Source organism: Penicillium bovifimosum, assembly GCF_028826915.1.
Source record: "Penicillium bovifimosum strain IBT 22155 chromosome Unknown utg000002l_segment0_segment0, whole genome shotgun sequence".
NCBI classification, from domain to species: Eukaryota; Fungi; Ascomycota; class Eurotiomycetes; order Eurotiales; family Aspergillaceae; genus Penicillium; species Penicillium bovifimosum.
In genome coordinates, this window is record NW_026622711.1 from 4536631 (window position 1) to 4554513 (window position 17883).

Consider the following 17883-nt stretch of genomic DNA (forward strand, 5'->3'; position numbering starts at 1 on the left):
CGTGAAGAGGACCAACACAATTCCTTGGGTCCAGGGCCCAGGCACTTGCGGGGAACTTCCCACAGTTTCTTGGATCTCCTGAGTCGACTCTTCAGTCTTCACATATATTGTTGATCTGTTCGCCTACTTTACTGATCTGATCGCTTTCTTCTCTTGTCTCTTTCCTATACTGAGTACCTCCCTGGTCTTGCTCTCGACCCCCTGTCCACACTCGCTCCCGTCGCATCATTTTATTTGGCTCCCGAATAGCCCACCAACGCCAATGGTCCCCTCTACATTTGCCCCGAGTCTGACACGGCGGGATACAGCCAAGTCCGGGGGTGGATTTGAAACAATTGCCCTGCCACCTGCAGTGGCCGGGGGAGGACTTCTCGGCCCGCAAAGTGCAGGCGCAATCTATCAACAGATCCATGAGATGGCCGCGAAAAGGATACAAACTCTCGACTACTTGAGAAAGGCGTGAGTGGATCGCATACCGATCCGAAGAGAAGAAAACCCACTAACACAAATCGTGTGAATTGACAGCCACGAAGGACGAGTATATTGGTTCAATACAGTACATTTCTCCCGGGCAGACATCGCCCGTCTACCATACTTCGAGGCACGGAAGCTTTCCCGCCGCGCCGTCAACTATCTGCTTCTAGGCCTATCATTGCCAACAATCCTCGATGTCAATACAACCCCATTCGAGTACTTGCGCGCCCTCAATGCCTTGCTATTGGAGTTCGAAGCTTTCCAGCAAGTGCATCCCCCGGACGGGAGCTCCTCGTCAAGTCTGGCCAGAGCCCGTATACCGCAGATGTTCAAGCGGGCGACGCATGCTGGTACCAAGACCCGTCGGACGAGTTCGGCGAATGAGATCGGTCTCCCGATGCAGACCAGTGACCCGTCAGACTTGAGCATAGCAGGAAATCTCGGGGCGGCTTCCTCTGCGGCAGCGTCGGTTACCTCTTTCCCACTTACGGAATCCTCGGATCTGCTGCCTGGTGAAGAATATACGTATCTTCTCACGCCGTCGTTGCCGTTTGAGCCGGACTTCTTCGAGACGTTTGCGACCCTCTGTGATGTCTTGATTGACACTTATACTCGGCTCACCGCTCTAGTAGCATCTCCATCGGTCTGCACGGTGGCTTTGGGCGAGTTATTCTCTAAAACAGATGCCAGGTTACGGAAGATCATGGTGGCTGGCGCAGTGCGTGAGTTTGAAGACGCGAGCCGCAACAGTGTTAAGAGTGAGATCGCGGGTGTCAGTCGGGTGGTACTCGGTGGTTTATTGGGTTAGCAGCAAGGCTGCGGTCTATACATTTTGTCTGGGGTTTATGAACAGTTTAATGAGGTATGAATTCATCGACGTGAACGTTGTACGACAAAGAACTTCAGTTCTATGATGGGGAGCTTCTTAATAATACATCTGCCGCCTTGGTTTGGGGCTGATCAGTAGAAAGCATGAGGTGAAAACAAGACAAACAAGACTCGCTCGTAATGACTTAGTAGAGAACTTTTTTTGGCCCGAAGGCAAAGCAAAGCAGATGGTGGTATTTGTGAGCAGAGGAAAAGTCGAAGAGAGAAGAAAGAACTCCAATTGGCGCCACGTGCTGGAAGATGCAAAACAGACGCCGGGATATGCACTCGCTTGATGCTGATGAAAATGGAGAGGCTGAAATGATGCGAAAGAGGTCGACGGTCATCAAGCGTTGGCGATTACAGACGCTGCTTTTCGAGCTCACGCTGTTCGCCGAACACGCGGCGACTCATCTCAAGGACGGTCTCGAAGCCCTCGCGGCCGATCTTGGCGTTCTCGCGGAATCGATCCACGCTTGCCTCTTCGACCTTGTTCTTGATCTTCTGCCAGCCACCGCAGAGAGCAGTGATCTTCGCTTCTTGGGTGAATTCGGTCGTGGTGGCCGGATCGATGGGGGACTGGCGGTAGACAACCGTCTCACGTACGCTGAGGACGTTTGACCAGGTGAGGTTGGTGGAGCACATGGTCACCTTCTTGGCGACGGGGTCGACGTAGGAAACTTCGTAAACGTGGGAGGTGTTCGTTCCACCGAGAAGTGAAAGAACCCATTGTGGTACGGATTGGTTGCATGTGATCAGACGCTCAGTTCGCAGCTAGGGGAAAAGTCAGTACAAGGCCTCTCGGGATGTGTGGAAGCCGTGGCTTCGAAGATGAATGACTCACAATGCCAGTGCTCGGGTCGACTGTTCGGGAGAGCGTGTCGACGCCCACGACGTGTGTAGACTTATCGTTCCAGGGACAGTACTTGCGCCAGTTGGCAGTCGATACCTCGTCCCATGAGTAGTTGAAGGTGCAGCCGGAAGAGAAGACCTTCATCGTGGCTGATTGGAGATCACTTTAACGACGCTGAAGGTCGCGTGATGCTGTGATAAAGGATACTGGTGATGTGCTCGGATAGAATGTAGAGTAGCGAATGGACCGAGGGTAGAGAGAGCGAGCAGAGGGAAATGTGGTCGAGTGTAAGGTAAGAGAGAAAGAAAGGGTGAACAAACGAAGTTCAGTCTATTGTCTATGAATGAACCGGGAGGCAGAATTGAGTCAGATCAGAGAAAATACTGGAGAAAAGTGGATTTTACGATCGACCTCTGAGGGGAAAATCTTTTCGATTTTCTTCTGTCCGGGTCAGGGCCAGGGCGCTCGAGCCACAGCGCCACATTATCTGCCACCGGGTTTTCCCGGTCAAGCCTCGGATGAAACTCGCTGCTGACTAAACGATTTGCCCGAGCTGGCACCTGCCACAGGTGCAAGCTAATGTTCCAGAACGTCCAATAAACACTGGTCAATTCATAACACTCTGCCCCTCGGCCTTTTATTTTCTCCCCCTTGCTCCACAATATGGTCGAACTCAGGAAACGTAAGGCGCCAGCCCCACCTCCGGTCGCAGAAAAGAAGACCAAACAAGCCCGCAAGCCCAAACAAGAACCAGAAGCTACCGATAATGACGCCGAAAAGGGTCCCGCGCCAAAGCTGCCCGAGGTGGATGATACAATCGATATAGAGACATTCGGCGGCGAGTTCGAGACCAATGATGGCGAGAAAACTACATTGAAGAAGCTCCTTGAGCAGAGCAAGGCTGGTGTCGTCTTCTTTACTTACCCCAAAGCCTCCACACCTGGCTGTAAGTTGCACTCACATCTAGAGCTCTTCGGAGAGCTGGATGGTGTTTCCTGATCTAGTTCGCTGCTTACACTACCTCGTCCAGGCACCAAACAAGCTTGCTTGTTCCGTGACAACTATGCCCACCTGAGCTCCACTGGCCTGTCTGTATATGGTCTTTCCGGGGATTCTCCCAAGGCCAACACCACGTTCAAGACAAAGCACAATCTTCCTTATACGCTCATGTGCGATCCCAACTTTTCGCTCATCGCTGCTATCGGGCTCAAGAAATCTCCCAAGGGTACACTTCGAGGTGTTTTCGCCGTGAACAAGGAGGGCAAGGTGTTGCTTCGTCAGCCGGGTGGCCCAGATGCGACTGTCGACGCTGTCCAGAAGCTTGTTGCACTTGGGCCTGCGCTCAAAGAGGAAGCTAAAGAGGAGCCTAAGAAGGAAGAACCTGAGGAAGAAGAGCCTGAGAAGAAGGAAGATGATAAGGCCGAGTGACTCGGCGCGAGATTGACCGCATAGTCACAATCACAATCACCATCCCAACAAGCGACATTATGATATACCAGGCGTCAGACAGTGCATGCATAGCAATACAATTGGTTTTTCACTCTCAGCATACGTGCTCAGTATTACATAGCAAGAAGATCCATTGAGATCAAGATCTGTCATTTTATTTCGCATACCTACTGTAAGTCCCTATCTATACAATCTAATCACTGGTACACCACAGTTGATCTTGATCTCTTCTTAAGTCCCGTTTATCCATTGACCATCACACCGCCGTTAGGATGCAGACACTGTCCGGAAATATAGCTGCTGTCCTGGCTTGCAAGGAAGACGAAACATGTCGCAACTTCGCTGGGTTGGCCAGGTCGACCAATTGGCACTGTATGGAACTGTTCCATAGCGGAGGTATGCATGGTTGAGGGAATCAGAGGGGTCCAGACTGGTCTCGTTAGCAGTGAACTTGGAACACAGACATTCAGAAGACTTACTTGGACCAGGACAGACACAATTGACCCGAATGCCCTTCTTCAGCTGCTGGTTTGACAAGGCGCGAGTAAACGCCACAATTGCTCCCTTGGTCGAGGTATAATCAAGCAGATCACCTCGACCGATATAAGGGTTGACGGAAGCGCAGTTGATAATAGTGGATCCCTGCTTCATGTGAGGTAGAGCATACTTGGATAGGTAGAAGAACGAGTTAATGTTGGTGGAGAAGGTGCGCTCCCACTGTTCCCTGTTGACTCTGTTAGTAGGGAGTATTGCTATAGTGCAGTATGAGCCTTCAACTCACTCAGTAAGCTCGCTGATATCACTCAACATGTGTTGGAAGGCCGCGTTATTCACAAGAATATCAATGCCACCCATCTTTTCCACAGCGGTCTTGATGATTTTTTGGCAATTCTCGCTCGTGCGAAGATCGAGAGCGAGGGTATGGCACTTCTGGCCACACTCTTCAACACGCCTCTTAGTCTCTTGCGCATCCGACTCTTCTTCTGGCAGGTAATTGATCAAACTTGATGCACCCTCCATGGCAAACATGATTGCAATTGCTCTTCCAATCCCGGAATCACCGCCGGTAATGATCGCTCTTTTCCCTTCGAGCTTGCCAGCGGCTTTGTAGGTCTGGTAGCCGCAGTCGTCGGTTGGGATATGAGTAGACACAGGCTTGGGTTCTCCCATGTCAGACTGCAGACCGGGCTTTGACAGGTGTTGGATTGGAATCTGGTGGCCTATACCATGTTAGTTGGAAAGTATTCTTTGACATTGTTTAACTGCTCACCCGGCTCAAATTGGGACTTCGAGCCGCTGGCCGGTCGCTCGATATACTGAGGCATATTGGGAGATTTAGCTTGTGGATGCTAGTAGGTGAAGATAGCTTTCAATTTCTGAACATTGATCAGCAGTCATCCAGGGACATCACTGTTTTAAGTAGACAGTGCCAGGGGACGTGGCCACTAGAAGCCAATGGTCCGTAGATGTCACTATGATATATTTCGAATCTCCCAGCGTCTGGATAGAGGCAACAAGTGGCCCAGGGGTTCAGCCACTGAGGGCATCTCTGTTCTAGACCTCTACTGTGGCGGGAACGAGTTGATCGCGTTGGATCGGTTTCCTTATTGTTGTTGCCATAAGTATCTTGTAGAACAAGTCAAGGTTCAGTCAGACAATGTTGTTGCTTGCCTATATGAGAGTTTGCTTGATGTCCATATCTCAACTGTCTCTGTGGCATGTTGGCCGTCGAGAAAGCGTGACAAAGGATTGGCGTCATTGCGCGAATTGTTCCTTGGTGGCACTCTTCTCAACTTTGGATCAACAGTCCAAGGAATCTCTGTACATGCAACAGCTATAGGTAAGATCATAAGATGACAGGTTTTCTTCGAGTCGGGCCCAGTGCAGAAGGAGAATACCAAGAGCCACACCGTCACCACACGTAGATCCTCGGGCAGCGGGGCAGGGTATCATGTAGGACAATTTGGTAATCTCCACACAGGATAGCTAGCCCTTGCAGACTCAGAAGTCAGGTGGACTTGGGAATACCAAGTGAGTCCATACAACGAAACCCAAAGCAATACAATATGCAATGTAGTCATCGTTGTAAGTGACTGAGTGACAAGTCCGATGGACCAAAATTGGGATAGTTCCTTATCTTATCGCACAGCAATCTGATTGGCTCACGACCGTCCGCCCGGCGATAATTTTTTCTATCGCGTTTTCCGCTCCTCTAGAACATCACGAAGATACCGACATTTGCCTCGCTCTTTTCACAATGGCAAAAGGGCAGAGCAAATCCAAGTCTGCATCAGTGCAACCCGCCCAACCCACCGAGCAGATGGCCCTCTCATCCGCTCTGACAACGCCATGGGGCTTCCTCCGGCCCACCACCGACTTACATACAACGGTCGTGGATTCAGCAAAGCACATCCTGGATTCCCTCGCTGGATCTGTCGTGGATGCCCAGACTACTCGCCGACAACTCAACAAAAAGCGCAAACGCTCAGACCTCGAAGCGGACTCGATCACCCAGCTCCAATTGAAGAACCTCTATGTGGATGGTTTCACCTCGAATCAAATATGGGAGCAGGCAACACGCATCCTCGAGTCGACTGGCGATGAGATCGAGCGTGATATCACTTTGATCGCCCAACACAGCGGCTACATGGATCAGGCTGACTCTGATCTTGAGGATGTCTCTGACCCCGAGGGTGCGCAAAGTGACAGCGACAGTATGGAAGGGAGCATGATGGAAGATCTCTCTGAGGGCTCAGGTGCCGAGGAGGATCTCAAGGAAGGGTCTGAAGAAGACGTCGAAATGGAGTCCGACGAGCTGGCCGAAGACGATGAGATGGAAGACTGGGACGATGATAAATCACTCGGCTCCGCGGACGGAGAGCCCGAAGAATTCGTGGAGGATAAATTCGGACTGAACGATGGATTCTTCTCAATCGATGATTTCAACAAACAGTCCGAAGCTTTGGAGCGACAAGATGCTGCGGGGGGCCCCGAGCAGAATGAAGACAGCGATGAGGAGGATTTCGATTGGCATTCCAACCCGCTAGTAGCAGGAAGTGCTGCGCCCATCCGCGGCGACGACTCCAAGCGACGCCCAACGGAAAAGGACGATGATGCCATGGACGACAGCGAGGAGGAAGGCCCGACTTTTGGTAATGTCGATCTCAACGCCGACTCTGATGAGGATGATGATGATGAAGAGGGTGCGGACATGGAGGATGGCGAGGCCAATGCTTGGGTGAACACTAGTGATATCAAATACGCCGATTTCTTCGCACCTCCGCCTCGCAAGGCCTCCAACAAGAAGATGCGCTCTCTCCCGAAGACTCAACCTGCGCCTGCAGTCGACGAAGAAGATGTCAACCGTGCTATGGCTGACGTTCGACGGGACCTGTTCGATGAAGAGGACGCGGATTCCGCCGATGAAGAGGTGGCTGATGAAGGATCCGGGGATGCCAATGCCCCGCGCTCTACACACGAGAAGATGCGGGCACGGATCGCAGATGAAATCCGTCGTTTGGAAGCGAACAACGTGGCCAAGAAAGAATGGATGTATACCGGTGAAGCCAGAGCTATTGAGCGACCCGTCAACTCCCTCATCGAAGAGGATCTTGATTTCGAGCGAATTGGCAAACCCGTCCCTGTCGTCACCAATGAGACTACCGAGGATATCGAGGAGCTAGTCAAGCGTCGCATTCTCGCCATGGAGTTTGACGAAGTGATCCGTCGTCGGCCAGGCGCCGAGACCCAGCAAGCCGGAAGAAAGCCCCGGTTTGAATTGGACGATACCAAGCCGCAGCAGGGTCTGGCTGAGATGTACGAAACCGAGCATCTCAAGGCCAACGATCCCAACTTCGTGGATACTAAGGACCGCAAGTTGATGCGCGAACATGCCGAGATCAATAAACTCTGGAACGAGGTCAGCGCCCAGTTGGATACGCTATGCAACTGGCACTACAAGCCCAAGGTCGCCCAGGCCAGCATCAACGTCGTTACCGATGCGCCAACTATCATGATGGAGGAGGCTCGTCCTACGGCTGGCAGTGCTGTCGCTGGTCCTGTTGGACTTGCACCGCAGGAGATCTACACACCTGGTGACAGTGGTACGGTTAAGGGTGAGGTCATTCTCAAGACTGGTGCATCTATCTCCAAAGAGGAGATGACTCGCGAGCAGAAGGCCAAGATCAGACGGCAGAATAAGCAGAATCAGAAGAAGACCGATGCCCAACCTTCCCAGCAAAAGCCTGGCAAAGCGGCTGAAAAGCAGCAGGTCCTATCAGACTTGAAGAAGGGAGGTGTCAAGGTCATTGACAAGGAAGGCCGTGTAACGAATATCGACGGTGGCGTCGATGCAGCGGCCAGGAACAGAGGAGACAATCTGAAATTGTGAGGTGTTTGATTCAACGGGGGGAGTCAGTATATGTACTATCCAGGAGTCAAGAACATTTTCTACATAAAATCTATTTTCTAGCATTGCACATAATCATTCTCATCACTTTTTCTGTTCAGACCGCTTAGCCCGTATCGTGTAGAGAAAGATATTCTCCCTGTTATACCCATCAGCACCCGGATCATCCAGCACAGGCTCCATATCAAACGCCTTCTTCGCCATCTTCATGAACCGCATATCAGCCCGTCTACGCCGCTTGTAGCAGAAGTAACAGACCGAATCCGGACCCAGCAGATCACGGAGGGTAGTGATCAAGAGCGGGAAAGCAGGCTCGAAATAGACGCAGTCAGCCGCGAGAATCACGTCCGGTTTCGCGGGAATCTGGTCAGGGATCGGCTCGCCCCAGTTTAGTATCGCAGCAGTCGCATTGGGTTCGAGATTGTTCAGCTGGATGTTGGTCTTCATTAGGGAGAACATTGGTTCTTGGTCTGTGATATAGATCGGTTCTTTGAATTGGCAGCCTCGTGCAACGGCAAGTCCGACAAGGCCTCCTCCAGCTCCGAGTTCCACGCTATTTTTTTCGAAGATGGGATTAGGGAGAACTAAGGAGATGGAAGGGAAACAAGTGCGGTTGGAAAAAAAACCTACATTGTTTTGTCGGAGAGATCGGTTGCGTGTCGGCTGAGCAGGTAGCGGGATAGGACCATGCCTGCGGGCCATAATTGGCCTCCGCATCCATCTTTCAAGTCTTCTTTTAGTAGCAGGGGTTGTGAGAGGAGTCCGTCGAATGTCAGGTCTGTTGTCGTTGCGGCTTTGAGTTCGCGCGGTGGCGCTAGGGATTCGCTGACAGTGAGTCCGTCTGGACTCGATGGTGGGCTCGGGCTCAATTCTGGGCCCGGATGGGTTGAAATTGGTATGTCTATCATTGTGGGTGGTCTTTGATTGGGGAAAGTTCAAATGTTTTCAAATGTTTTTTTTGGTGGGGAATTTGTACGGAGTAAGCTTATCGCAAATGCCGATCTAGAAGGATCACATGATTGGAGGGGTGGCGAGATATAGTAATCTATGCTCTTTATGTTTGATGGGAGAGGTGGACAGGGACTGCGGAATTAAGAAAGGGAGATATCTGGACTTGTGCGATATTCGAGATTTGTATCTGAGATGTACCATGTACAAACATGTACGTGGACTAGAGGTTGATGCACCTGGTGACCTGATCCAGCCAAGATAAGCTTGGCTTTGGCCCGTGCGAACTCGACTGATCTTCAACTGATCTGCAAGTCTGCATCTATTACTTGACTATCTGCATCGATAGAAGAACGTGTACTGCCGGTTCGGTGAGTTTCTGGTACTACTCAGTCGGTTCACTTCAAGACTTGCGTAGGTGAAGCTCGCCTAGAGACTCTCCCATCTGGAACCGGACGATCAATCCGTCGATGTGGGTTCATTTTACCCCAGTTCAATGGAATTTGACTACTCCTTGGGTAGTCTAGAACAATCACCACTATGCATGTTGGTGGCCGGGCTGACACTACGAAATATATTGATTGAAGCAGGTGCGCAGACATCAATTCCGGCCACGTCCCTCTCTGCGAAGTTGGAACAATTTGCTATCTTCCGAAAATCAGGCATTTCGGGCGCGAGAATCTAGTTCAGAACTTGCACGAAAAACGTTGCATCTGTTTGCCATATTTTGAGACCGTTCTGACGATGGGAGGGATGCTGGTGTGAGATATACTCCCATAAGGCTCCGTTGGATGGATCTGTAGATACTGAAGCCATCCAAGAATGCAAAATATGGCAAACAGATACAACGTTTTTCGCGCAGGTTCTGAACTAGATTCTCGCGCCCGAAAGGCCTGGTTTTCGGAAGATAGCAGATTAAAGGCGATGTGATATTCAATACATGTACATCCATTAACTAGGTTGGTTCGGGGCTCAGAAACATGTCCGATCACATCCCGACCAGGAGGCTCTCGCTCAAGCTATCATCTCTCATCTCATAACCATAACTTAGTTGAATGGGTGAGTGCGGGTTCCCCACCAGGTGAGGAACAAACTGAGACCGACAGTCTCAAAGACTCGCGAGACGGCACCAACAGCGACGGTATCAAGAGGGCGCTTCTCGGAGAAGACCTGGCTCACGACCTGCAGACATTCGTCAGTATGATTGCTTTGAGTTCGTAAACTAGAGATACAAGAACTTACGCCGGGGGCGGAGCTGGCGAGGAAGATAAGTGTTCCGAGGTACGCGGCACCCTTGTAGCTCAGTGTGCCGGTGGCATTGATGAGTGCTGCAACACCGTAGGTCTGGACGGCGCTTCCAACGAGGGAGCTTCCCCAGGCTGCGGCAGCACCGGCAGCCTCCTTCGACTTAAGGAACTCCTCCTTTGAGTTGGCGGCCTGGGCACGGTGGTAGGTATCACCGAAGACAGGGGCCAAGATGCCGAGGGAGGCAGTGTGGGTGAAGATTGTACCCAACGCAATGGCGGAGGGCTTGACGGGGGAAGGTCTAGACTTGTTATTAGCTACCTAGTTGCCTGAAAATGATTGAGTATCTTCGTCAGATGTACTCACAGTGCAAGGTAGTCATTTTGAAGGTGTGTGATTGTAAGTGGTTGAAGGATACAGAGTAGAAAGGAAAGAAAAGTCTTAAATACTGAGAGGGCGTGCTTTATGCAACCGGGGTAGAAAGGTGACGTCGTCATGATTCAGCGCCAGAGCAGTTGCGATGCAGGACCATGACGTCAACGCGCAGACCGGGCCGCATCCAAGGTTTGGCGGAGAAAATCAAGGGAGTAACTGGGGGAATGCTGGGCGCGTCTCATATGATCTACTCTACAACGTAGGTGTGGATATTGTCACTATATTCGAGACATGTCCTGATCTTGGAAGTTGCGTCTTCGAGTCATTACTGTAGACCCTCTACTAATCCACCATCTTGAACTGTTCGACCGCCACGGCGGCGCCACCCCAATCAAGCTACGTAGTTTTGCACATTTGCTCCTTCTCAGTTAGATTAGGCGGAAAGAAAAGGACGCCGATTAAAGACTGTTAACAGTTCACTACACAGATGTTGCATCGAACGAAGCACTCAGAATCGGACGTGTACTTGAGGGCATAGGCCCCATGAAGCAAGAAACAAGCCACCTTTAGCATTGGGAGCTAGCTCAAGGGGTCTGAACCGATCGATCACTAGCTAATTACTGCTTGATTCGTTCCGATTCAAGGTACCATTCGTTAGTACGTCACATCCTACGCCAGATCCGGAGATGCATATCCGTACACATCCGTAAAGGGAAGTATGGCGACTGGGAAAGCCGAGTACAGAGAGTATACTTATAGGTACCCGTTGACTATGTAGGTACTCCGTACTTCATGCTTAGAATTGCTGACCACACATTTTATTTTCTCAGGTATATATCCGCATAGTTCCCCCATCTTATTGCGTGATCTGGCCAACCTTCCCCCTTCCAAGGTTCCCGTCGACCGGGCCAAGAGCTGAGCACAATAAAGTCCGACTAGGCGCTTTTACGGCGGAGCGGGAGTTATTCGGCTATTTGAACAAGATCCAGCTGTCGCTCCTATCGACGGGAAAGGAAAGGTGAGTACCTCGAGGATCTGTTTATGACAATATACTACTGTTCATACTGCGTAGTTGCAATTGCCGCCCAGAGGAGCTTAATGCCTTGAATAATAGAACAAAAAATGTATTTATCTGCTGTAAATAACAGTCTAATCAAACAAAAGTGCGGCAGGGATATCTGTGTCATCATTAGCTTGGACCAAGTGAGCGAGGAATTGGCGGTGCATACTTCTCGGGGTAGCCATTCTCCGTACCAAGCTCGTACTTGGATTGTGTGGCCTTCGGGGTAGTGTTGATGTTGCAGGGAAGAGGAGGCAAGCCATTGGCACCGAGCACACCTTGGATGCTCTTCTTATCTTGCTCGAAGAGAGCTGCGAGACCGCGCTCTTCGCCCTGCTGCTTGACAGCAACCAGCTGCTGCTCTCCAGCCTCTCCGAGCTTCAGGACATCGTCCTTGGGAGCAGCCTGGCTACCGACTGTAAGAAGGCCCACTGCATCGGCCTGGCTCACAGTGCTCAGCTGGGGGTAACTCCGACGGACATCCCGCTTCCAGTATGGGTTGTCGGCCAGGTCGGCGGCGGGGACGGTGACGGGGTCATCGTAGGCCAAAGGAGGAATAGATCCCGGGGTGGGAAGACGGTACTGGGAGTTCAGGGGGACACCGGTGGAACGGTTGGGGTCGATAGCGAGAAGGCGGCGGATCCGCTCCCAGACACCGGTGGACTGGACGGTGTATTTCTGCAGCGCAAGAAGGATTAGTGCCCGGCGCATAGCAATGGCATTGTGCCTACTCGTCCCTGGCAGCGTGGCATACCTGGTTAATAGAGACGACATTGGCCGCCGACTTGGCGGCATTCACGATACCGCGAGCCATGATGAGAAGACTCTGACCTATGAATCAACGTCAGCCCATTGGCACATAAAGAGTGGAATTCACATGACACAATAAGAAGTCCCTTGCGTCTATATGGCTTGACTTACTGCCTGAAATCCGTAAGATTCGTCGAGAGTCCGTGGAAAGCCTTTAGATTGAGGTTCGTTATGGTAACCCCGGAGGTGCGACGACCGGTGCGGAAGATCTTTCCACCGAACTACCACACAAGTTCTTGCATTAGTAATTTCACTGACCGTTCGTCCCTCGACGACCTACAAAAGCAGGGTTTAATAAATATCGTTAGGTTATGTGTGTCGGTGAGTTTGGAAGAGAAAGTAGAAGAGCAATGGTGTAGGGGAAGTGTGGACATGAAGAATCTTGTTAAACAGAAGGAGCAAGTGCAAGTTATTGACACCTCAGGTGTCGTTTTAATGCGGCCACTCATAGACCTTCAACGACTTTGAGAACAATGCCAGTCAAGTACGGTTGTTAGCCATTGAATGGGACGCTTTTGAAATTCTTATGGATATTCTGACATTTGAAAAAAAAGGGAGCAGACCAGAAAGTGAAGTAAAACAGAATATCAGATACTGAGGCCTGACATTGATATACAATATAGAAAGACAAATGAAAACTCCACAGCGGTCAGGTTGAGTTGCTTGAATTCCAATTCCCATGCACTATGACTGAAGAGACAAGAAAACAGTCCACCATATCATCGGTATCAGAAATTAACGGCGGTACCACATGCGTGTGATTCTGGTATGTCTCATCTTCTTTTGCAGCTGGAAGATGCCGTACATCAGTGCCTCGGAAGTGGGCGGGCCTAGATTCTGTCAGTTGATTGCGGCAGGGAAAAAGCGACAGAAGGAGTGAATGCTTACATCCAGGAACGTAAATATCAACGGGCACAACTCGGTCACAGCCCCGCACAACGGAGTAACTGTAGTGGTAGTAGCCACCACCGTTGGCGCAGCTGCCCATACTGATAACCCACCGGGGGTCGGGCATCTGATCGTAAACCTGACGGAGGGCAGGAGCCATCTTGTTGGTCAAGGTGCCGGCCACGATCATAACATCAGACTGACGCGGAGAAGCTCGGAAAATGATTCCCAGACGATCCTGATCATAACGGGGGTGGACAAGTGCATCATCTCAACGGCGCAGCATGCCAGACCGAAGGTCATGGGCCACAAAGAACTTTGACGAGCCCAGTTGGCAACCTGATCGAGGGTGGTCCTATGTGATATCGGGTCAGCGGGAACTCATGGCGCATGAAAGACGGAACCGCAGAGAGCGACGAACAAGGCATATTGCATAGCACCCTCCTTCTTCTCCTGGCTGGGCAGGGGAACCTCCGTCCGGACCTTGCCTGATGCGGTCAATTGCTGGCCTGATGGTGATTGACGCTCGAGCGCAGTCGCTGATTTGATGGATGAAGTCGAAAGAGCGGCCAAGGGCTGGGCACGGGGCAGAGCGAGAGCGAAACGGGGTCGCACAGCTGATTTCTGTTAGTAAATTGGGATTGTCGACCGACTGTAGAAGATCCATACCGCACAGAGCGCCAGAGATGGCGGGCTTCGCCATCGGCAGCATCTTGAGAAAAGTCTCTTAATCGAGAGAAAACCGGTTCAAATAGGGGTTCGTGATTCGGGAGGGCTGAAGAGAGAAGGTGATTGCAGCCCGGGCTGGTGGCGACGATATAGAAACCAAAGAGAGCAGAGGTGGCGGGCCGGCAAAGACAAGGAGAACCCCAAAACGTGCCGAGTCAAGACCGCAAAGAAGATGATGTATGGCACCGGTATGAAGACAATGATGTAAGCTAATGTATCGATGGTGATTGGTTAAGTGATGTAATTTATATATTACTAGACGAAGTATTGTAAAGCGGTGAGGTGCTCCCAAATCCAATTGCCTGTGTGGTCATTGGCTCTCAATCTCATTTTTCTGCCTGGGTGCCTGAGCGCGTCTTCCCCGTACATCATGCAGCGGGGAGTCGGAGACAACCACTCCACTACTGTCTGCGTTGTACTCCGTACTCTTTCATTGCGAAAAATTCATTCCCTTCAAGGGCTGCTCAGATCTAGAGCACTGTGGATATGATATGGAGTGATAGAACCTAACCAGGCACTTTCACCCGATCACAGTGTCGAGACACTGCAACTAACCCCAAACCCCAGGAGCTCAGAATACCACGCCCAATCCACATAAATTGCTACTTCAGCAGATATTTCTGAAATGGCAGGCCCCAGAATTGCCTGCATCGGCGTGATTGGAAAGGCAGTGAGTATCATCCCGACAGCTTGATCCTCTGGAGATTGCCCTTACTAACTCGCTTGTAGGATAACCCTCTTCACATTTCCCTATTTCCCCCGTATACGGATTCCAGTATCGAATTCTCCTTTTTATTGAACTCGTGCCTCGACATCTTCGAAATTCGGTGCAAACAAACCTCCGTCGATCAGGATCTAGGCCTGTTACATGCAATCGACGAGCGACTCGCGGCCTACGGCTGGTTGACGACGACGGGAGTAAAATTATTGATCATCGTGGATTCATATGGTCAAGAAGAAGCTAGCACTGGAAAGCAAGCGAGGGGGGCGGTTAATGCGTTGAGAGATTCTGATATGAAGCCGGTGTGTTTTGCAACTATGCCTGGCCACTTGTCTACCGAAAGAGCACAGGTTGCTGACGATTTATCACAGGCATTCTGCGCTTTACAAAGTGCATACATACAGCTTTTGCAGAATCCTTTCTACTCCCCTGATGACCATGTACCTGTCCCGGGAAATAAAGCAGCCTCTGTGTCCGCTTGCCAGCCAATCTCCAATCAAAGGTTCATTGCGGATGTGAAACGCATCGGCGAGACATGGGCTCCGGGTTCCTCTGCATAGGCGATGCATCGGCGGCAGATATTAGGAATACCGCGGTTGTGAAGACACAGGACAAGCAGATCAATTTGTGCCATTTTGAGATAGCGAATACCCCACGAGGCTTACCGAAACTTCTCATACAATAGTCATTGTATCCTTAGATCATTGAGCTAAGGTTATTGACCACTTCATGTGTTATGTAGCTCATAGTTGATATGGGTATTAATAACATAGACTGTAGAAGGATGATCTTATTGTACTAGCCTTCAGCTTCAGGTTCAGTTTGTTCCAAAGCAGTTATGATATCTGACATTTCACGAGGGTCACAAAAAGCCCATACGCCACCACCTTTGGTGTCAACCCGTCCGACCTCTTTGCCAACCAAATTCCTGCCAACTTTCCCTGGACCGATGCCGACCCACCGCTTTACCCCTCGGTCCTGGTGGAGATAGCGAATACTATCCCACCATCTCACTGTTTCACTGCATTGCCTTGAGAGCAAATCCTTGAGGTCTTCCTTCGACTGGAATGGCAAGGCGGATACATTTGATATGCATGGAATCGAAGCCGGGAATGTGATGTTGATCTTCTCAACTGCATCTCTCATGTAATCTGCAGCTTGCGCCATAGCAGGGCTGTGAAACGGGCTGTCACTTTTCAGTCTGACAGCCCTTGGGTCATGGCCTCCAAACTGACGCAGCTGGACCAACAGGATTTTGATTCGCTCAAGACTGCCACTCAGCACAATTTGGTTCTTGGAGTTGATGTTTGCAACCACCACTTGTTGGATGGCTGGGACCCTATGGTCTCTGTCGATTTCAAGGCCCGGCGATTCGATCCCAAGGAATTCCTGAACAGCTCGAAGCAGACTTTCCAGGTGATCAGGCTCACAGAGGAGTGCAACCATGCCATAGGTCTCGCCAGATTCCTTCGTCAACCGAGACGTACATTCGGCCATTATCTCAGCTCGGCGACGGACTAATCGAAGAGCGTCCCCAAATTGTAGATAGCCACCGGCGACCAACGCGGAGAATTCCCCTAAACTGTGTCCAAGCGTAACATCGACGCGGGATTTGGCGTCGAACCTGAACTCCTTTTCCAGGATGCGAAGGATCAGAACTGAAATTGCCATGACAGCAGGCTGGGAATTTTCCGTTTTGTTGAGCTTCGAGCTGGGGCCGTCGGATATGACGCTAGATAATTTGAATCCAAGGGTGCTATCCATCTCGTCCAGAACCTCTGCCGCAGTATGGGGGAAGGCTTCAATCCAGGCATTGGCCATGCCAACCCGTTGTACTCCATGTCCTGTCGTATGTGTTAGCGGCCATTTGTGATTTCCAAGGCAAAGGCGTGTAAGTGCCGTACGAACCCGGGAAAAAGAGGGCAGTGTGCAGGTCTCGTCTGAAGCGTGGGACAGTAAGGCGTGTGGATCTCGAAGGTGTAGTCAGAGATTGTATTGCGACTTGTGAAATGGATCTCGGTCGGAGATGACCATTAGGATGCGAGAAGCGTGAGAGCATCTTGTCTATAGTTGCAGCCCTAAGCAACCCTCGGGAGCTTTAATCTTGGCCGTATCAACACAACATATGAGCATGATTGCTAAATCGGTATCGCGAGGGTGAGATGCACTATCCCATAGAGCTAGGGGAATGTAGTCCTTCAGTCCATGGTGTTGTAAAGGGAGTAACTTCGCGTGGGGTTGGACGTGGAATTCACGTGAGCTCCTTTTTTCGGGGTAATCGGCTATGTGAACCCGCCTTGGCTACCCCGGGTAGCCACGACGGGTAGCCTTTCGAATGCCTCAACAGTCCGTTAAATACAATAACTTCTACGGTGAAGTTCTACCCACGTGATCTTGTACATATTCTGGAAGCAGTCGACATAGCGCAGAGCGCTAGCCTTACTACAAACTAATCCATCCAGAAAACACGTCTGCTGCAAGTGAAGATGATCCGATGCGAATTCTCGACAGTAACAGAGCTCTGCAGAACGTAACATGCGCTTCGGCTTCTGTAGTGTCTAGAAGCCAGTCTGGTTCCTGATATGATATCACGCCCTTACGGAAAGATACGATGGAATGAAGAAATCAGCCTGGGTTGCTGGAGGTGGCGTCTTAGAGGGTCGCATTGTAAATGATGAGATTGTCTACGAGGATGACACCCGGGATCGGTGGAGAGAAGTACTCGTGCGTATGCCCGGCCTAATAGACTTTCATGCGGATAGAGATACGGCGGGAATGATTCCGATACTCAGTATCCCAGCGGACAGAACAACGAAGTCATCTTGACAGAGGGATCGAGAAGAGGAAGACGAGGATACTAGAACACGGCCAGGCCCGTGTGAGAATCGGATGGAGGCTAGAGCTCCCACGGCCCCCTCAACATCCCAAGAAGACACCTGTGGTCTCGCAGAAATTGACAAGTAGTATTCATTGGCTTGTCAGCTATCAGGCTGTACTGTGTACTGTGTAGAGGGAGCGTGGATCGTGAAGATGAGTCCTGCTGCATGCACATTGCT

At 50.9% G+C, this 17883-nt stretch overlaps 11 protein-coding genes across 11 annotated transcripts; 4 read left to right on the top strand and 7 right to left on the bottom strand.

Annotated features, from left to right (window-relative positions):
- Positions 1–262: 262 nt before the first annotated feature.
- On the top strand, positions 263–1282 carry N7515_002904 (uncharacterized protein; the record flags this gene model as incomplete). Its single annotated transcript, XM_056663648.1, has 2 exons — positions 263–459; positions 526–1282. The coding sequence occupies 2 exons, from the start codon at positions 263–265 to the stop codon at positions 1280–1282; spliced, it is 954 nt and encodes a 317-aa protein (XP_056525761.1).
- A 419-nt stretch (positions 1283–1701) lies between these two features.
- On the bottom strand, positions 1702–2338 carry N7515_002905 (putative mitochondrial protein sorting (Msf1); the record flags this gene model as incomplete). The annotated part of the gene is made up of 2 exons (XM_056663649.1): positions 1702–2115; positions 2186–2338. The coding sequence occupies 2 exons, from the start codon at positions 2336–2338 to the stop codon at positions 1702–1704; spliced, it is 567 nt and encodes a 188-aa protein (XP_056525762.1).
- Positions 2339–2857: 519 nt separating this feature from the next.
- Positions 2858–3622, top strand: N7515_002906 (thioredoxin peroxidase DOT5; the record flags this gene model as incomplete). Its single annotated transcript, XM_056663650.1, has 2 exons — positions 2858–3140; positions 3225–3622. 2 exons carry the CDS (start codon positions 2858–2860, stop codon positions 3620–3622), a joined length of 681 nt encoding a protein of 226 aa, XP_056525763.1.
- A 263-nt stretch (positions 3623–3885) lies between these two features.
- N7515_002907 (oxidoreductase, short-chain dehydrogenase/reductase family) lies at positions 3886–4968 on the bottom strand (the record flags this gene model as incomplete). The annotated part of the gene is made up of 4 exons (XM_056663651.1): positions 3886–4073; positions 4123–4367; positions 4425–4863; positions 4914–4968. 4 exons carry the CDS (start codon positions 4966–4968, stop codon positions 3886–3888), a joined length of 927 nt encoding a protein of 308 aa, XP_056525764.1.
- A 932-nt stretch (positions 4969–5900) lies between these two features.
- On the top strand, positions 5901–8033 carry N7515_002908 (rRNA-processing protein MPP10; the record flags this gene model as incomplete). The annotated part of the gene is made up of 1 exon (XM_056663652.1): positions 5901–8033. One exon carries the CDS (start codon positions 5901–5903, stop codon positions 8031–8033), a length of 2133 nt encoding a protein of 710 aa, XP_056525765.1.
- A 102-nt stretch (positions 8034–8135) lies between these two features.
- Positions 8136–8959, bottom strand: N7515_002909 (uncharacterized protein; the record flags this gene model as incomplete). Its single annotated transcript, XM_056663653.1, has 2 exons — positions 8136–8604; positions 8682–8959. 2 exons carry the CDS (start codon positions 8957–8959, stop codon positions 8136–8138), a joined length of 747 nt encoding a protein of 248 aa, XP_056525766.1.
- A 1087-nt stretch (positions 8960–10046) lies between these two features.
- N7515_002910 (DUF1761 domain-containing protein) lies at positions 10047–10626 on the bottom strand (the record flags this gene model as incomplete). The annotated part of the gene is made up of 3 exons (XM_056663654.1): positions 10047–10181; positions 10242–10545; positions 10607–10626. The coding sequence occupies 3 exons, from the start codon at positions 10624–10626 to the stop codon at positions 10047–10049; spliced, it is 459 nt and encodes a 152-aa protein (XP_056525767.1).
- Positions 10627–11808: 1182 nt separating this feature from the next.
- Positions 11809–12493, bottom strand: N7515_002911 (uncharacterized protein; the record flags this gene model as incomplete). The annotated part of the gene is made up of 2 exons (XM_056663655.1): positions 11809–12357; positions 12434–12493. The coding sequence occupies 2 exons, from the start codon at positions 12491–12493 to the stop codon at positions 11809–11811; spliced, it is 609 nt and encodes a 202-aa protein (XP_056525768.1).
- A 731-nt stretch (positions 12494–13224) lies between these two features.
- On the bottom strand, positions 13225–14089 carry N7515_002912 (NADH-ubiquinone oxidoreductase 20 Kd subunit; the record flags this gene model as incomplete). The annotated part of the gene is made up of 5 exons (XM_056663656.1): positions 13225–13319; positions 13378–13537; positions 13582–13732; positions 13799–13994; positions 14047–14089. 5 exons carry the CDS (start codon positions 14087–14089, stop codon positions 13225–13227), a joined length of 645 nt encoding a protein of 214 aa, XP_056525769.1.
- Positions 14090–14731: 642 nt separating this feature from the next.
- Positions 14732–15387, top strand: N7515_002913 (uncharacterized protein; the record flags this gene model as incomplete). Its single annotated transcript, XM_056663657.1, has 3 exons — positions 14732–14776; positions 14836–15129; positions 15199–15387. The coding sequence occupies 3 exons, from the start codon at positions 14732–14734 to the stop codon at positions 15385–15387; spliced, it is 528 nt and encodes a 175-aa protein (XP_056525770.1).
- Positions 15388–15625: 238 nt separating this feature from the next.
- On the bottom strand, positions 15626–16648 carry N7515_002914 (ACP S-malonyltransferase; the record flags this gene model as incomplete). The annotated part of the gene is made up of 1 exon (XM_056663658.1): positions 15626–16648. The coding sequence occupies one exon, from the start codon at positions 16646–16648 to the stop codon at positions 15626–15628; it is 1023 nt and encodes a 340-aa protein (XP_056525771.1).
- Positions 16649–17883: the final 1235 nt, after the last annotated feature.